The sequence below is a fragment of the Elephantulus edwardii genome, unplaced genomic scaffold (genome assembly GCF_000299155.1).
Source record: "Elephantulus edwardii isolate Elephantulus edwardi_28Jun2011 unplaced genomic scaffold, EleEdw1.0 scaffold00019, whole genome shotgun sequence".
NCBI classification, from domain to species: domain Eukaryota; kingdom Metazoa; phylum Chordata; class Mammalia; order Macroscelidea; family Macroscelididae; genus Elephantulus; species Elephantulus edwardii.
The window spans coordinates 7,776,555-7,779,558 of record NW_006399769.1 but is presented as its reverse complement, the minus strand read 5'-3'; the positions used below and the strand labels follow the sequence as shown (position 1 = coordinate 7,779,558).

At 36.6% G+C, this 3,004-nt stretch overlaps 1 protein-coding gene across 1 annotated transcript in view; it reads right to left on the bottom strand.

Annotated features, from left to right (window-relative positions):
* Nucleotides 1-2,581, bottom strand: part of THADA (thyroid adenoma associated) — a 588,067-nt gene extending 585,486 nt beyond the window's left edge. The window contains exons 1-2 of the mRNA XM_006882320.1: nucleotides 2,503-2,581; nucleotides 1,908-2,002 (exon numbers count right to left, since the gene is read on the bottom strand). Coding sequence (XP_006882382.1) covers nucleotides 1,908-2,002; nucleotides 2,503-2,578 — 171 coding nt within the window. The 5' untranslated portion in view covers nucleotides 2,579-2,581. The remainder of the gene's footprint in view (nucleotides 1-1,907; nucleotides 2,003-2,502) is intronic.
* Nucleotides 2,582-3,004: the final 423 nt, after the last annotated feature.

The following is a 3,004-nucleotide window of genomic DNA, read 5'->3' as shown; positions in this document are numbered from 1 at the left end:
CTCGGATCCACAATCAACACTTTTAATACCAGCAATTGGGAAATCAAAAGGCGAAATGCATTGGGAAAATCTGCTGTCAGGGACCTCTCCAGAGTGACAAAGAGCAACGAGGTCAGTCTATTGACTAAGGTGCATCTAATCCAGGCCACAGTTTTCCTAATTATTTTTTATGCTTCAGAAAGTTTAAAAAGTTGTCCTTAAAAAAAAAAGTTGGACAATGACTAAGGATGACAGAAGAATAGATGTCTTTGAGTTGTGCCGCTGGAGAAGAGTCTTGGACATACCATGGACTGCCAAGAAAACAAACAGGTCTATCTTAGAGAGGGTGAAACCAAGTCTCTCCTTGGAGGCTAGGACTTTTAAGCTCTACCTCACTTACTTTGGGCACGTGACCAAGAGAGATCAGTCCTTGGAGAAGGACATCATGCTTGGAAGGGTGGACAGACAGTGCAGGAGAGGGAGAACCCAGATAAGATAGATTGATACAGTAACTTGGGTGATGGAGGTTGGTTTATTGGAATTAATGCGACTGACTCAGGAAGGGCAGGGTTCAGAGCTGCTGTACACAGGGTCACTATGCTTCTCAGGCAACTCAACCAGTAATATTCTATAACAGGTTTGGAAGTAGGAGTGACATTACTTCCTAAATAACTTGCCTATGAAAATTCTATGAAATTTGATAAATATCAATAGTTGTAGAGGGGCTTCAGGCCTTTTGTTCATAGGATCCCTATTATTCATGCTCGACTCAAAGGCAATCAACAACAACAACATATCACATTCAAATATTAACTCAAGGCCTCCTCTATTGTTTCCATTCCTTAGGAGGATGAGCCATCCCTTTCTTTGTGTCTTTTCTAACACATTTATCTTTTTATCTAAAACAAACAAACAAAACAACTATAGCTGGAATAATGCCGTTGGCGTTATAAAACCTAAAACTTAAAACTTTTGGGTTTATAAAACCTAAAACTACAAAACACATCAAAGAAAAAAATCAAAGCAAACTTAGAAACCTTAATCCATAGCATAAATAGAATACCAATTATAACTGATGCACAATCAACAATGACAAGCTAAATGAATGGGACTGCTTAAAAAATTAAATTTTTATGTGGACAGCACTTGAAGCACTTGCTACAGAAGACCAAGGACTACAGCATTCAACATACGTAACATTTCAACATCAAGAAAACAAAAATCATCAATTCTGGACAAACAGGCAACAGTATGAGAGCTGGGGAAAAGATCAAAGTTGCCAATGATTTCATTTTACCCGATCTACAATCAACATTCATGGTAGAAGTAGATAGTAAATAAAAAACCAAGTCACGTTAGGGAAATCTGCTTCTCCAAAATTTGATTTCTCCAAACAGCTAAGGAGCAGTACATCAGTGTAAAGGCTACAGTGCACCTGATCCAAGCCAGGTTATCTTCAATTGCTTCCTAGGCATCTGAAAGTTGGATAGTGAATAAGGATGACCAAAGAAGAAGTAATGCCTTGAAACTGTGGTGTTGGTGGTGAGTGTTGAATATACCTGGAACTTCCAAAAGAACACACCAACCTGTCTCGGAGCAAGTGCAACCAGGGTGTTCTTTACAGCATGTTTCACACATTTTGGGCATGTTGCTAGGAAGTGAATCCTCTACAAGAGAAGGATTCTTGGAAAAGTAGACCAGTAAAAGAAGGAAAACTCTCAACAAAATAGACTGACAGAGCGACTGCAACTGTGGGATGGAGCATGACAGAGATCAATAGGGTGGTACACAGTAGGGCAATGTTCAGATCTTTTGTTAGACATAGTTACCTGGACAGCACTCAACAAGACAAATATTGTAAATTTCTTTACATCCTAAAAAGCTCAATAATATTTACAATGTATCTACAACTATTAATTCAGCCTTACCTGTTTAATATAACAGATTTGTGATACTCCATCTGTGAGCTCCACACAATGTAACAGCACAGAAGCTAGATTTTTCCCTTCCACATCAGCAAAAGCTACATAACAACAAAACATTTATTCAGTAATGTAACTATGTATTACTTCTATTATTAATGTTTAAGTCTCTCTAGTGGCATAGTGTTACACTGCTAATCAAAAGGTTGGGCATCTCAGTAGTTCAAATTTATCAGAGCGTCTTACAGTAGAAAAATGGGAAATCTCCTTCTTTTAAGATTTATAGTCTCAGAAACCATTTAGATCTCAGAATCAACACAAAGGCCATATTATTATTCATTTGTACAAAATTTAAATCTTTATAAGCTCCCAAATAAAAATGATGGAAGTTAATTGAGAAGAATTTTTAAAAAATCAGTGTATATATAAGACCAAATTTAAGAAACACGGAACACAGTAAACAGAATTCAAACATCTTCTGATGTGAGCATCTAGAGTTTACAATATTCTACTTGCAAACTAGAAAGCAAATATATTAACCAAAGCAAATATATATTTAAATATATATTAAATATATATAGTAAAATCAGAAATCACTTACATTTCAAAGTTTCAAGGTCATGCTGACAAACGGTGAATGCAGCAACATGCATTCCTTTCTTCTTCTTCACACCCATTTTAAATAGATTTAATTACAGTCACTGTAAGAAAGAAGTTACATTATAGTCTAACCCAGGGCTTGAAGTCTTAACATCTATGACATTCTAGACTAGAAAATTCTCTGCTGCAGGATCTTCCCCTGCATTAGATAGGTTATTTAGCAGCATCTGTGGCATCTTTCCACTAGAGGCCAGTAGCACCTCTCCATTCAGTTGTAACAACAAAAGAAGATTGCCAAATATCCTCCTGACTGAAAAACTTTTCCCATGTTGAGAACCTCTGGACTTTTGGTGTTGGGGGAAAATATTTATGCTTAAGAAGAGATCACATTGTCACTCTTGCCTACTGTGAACCAGTCTTTCCATATAAAATATAGCCAACCTGTATTTTAGTAAAAACAAAACAAGAACACTAGTTCCAAAATTAATCTGAGTCAATCTAAC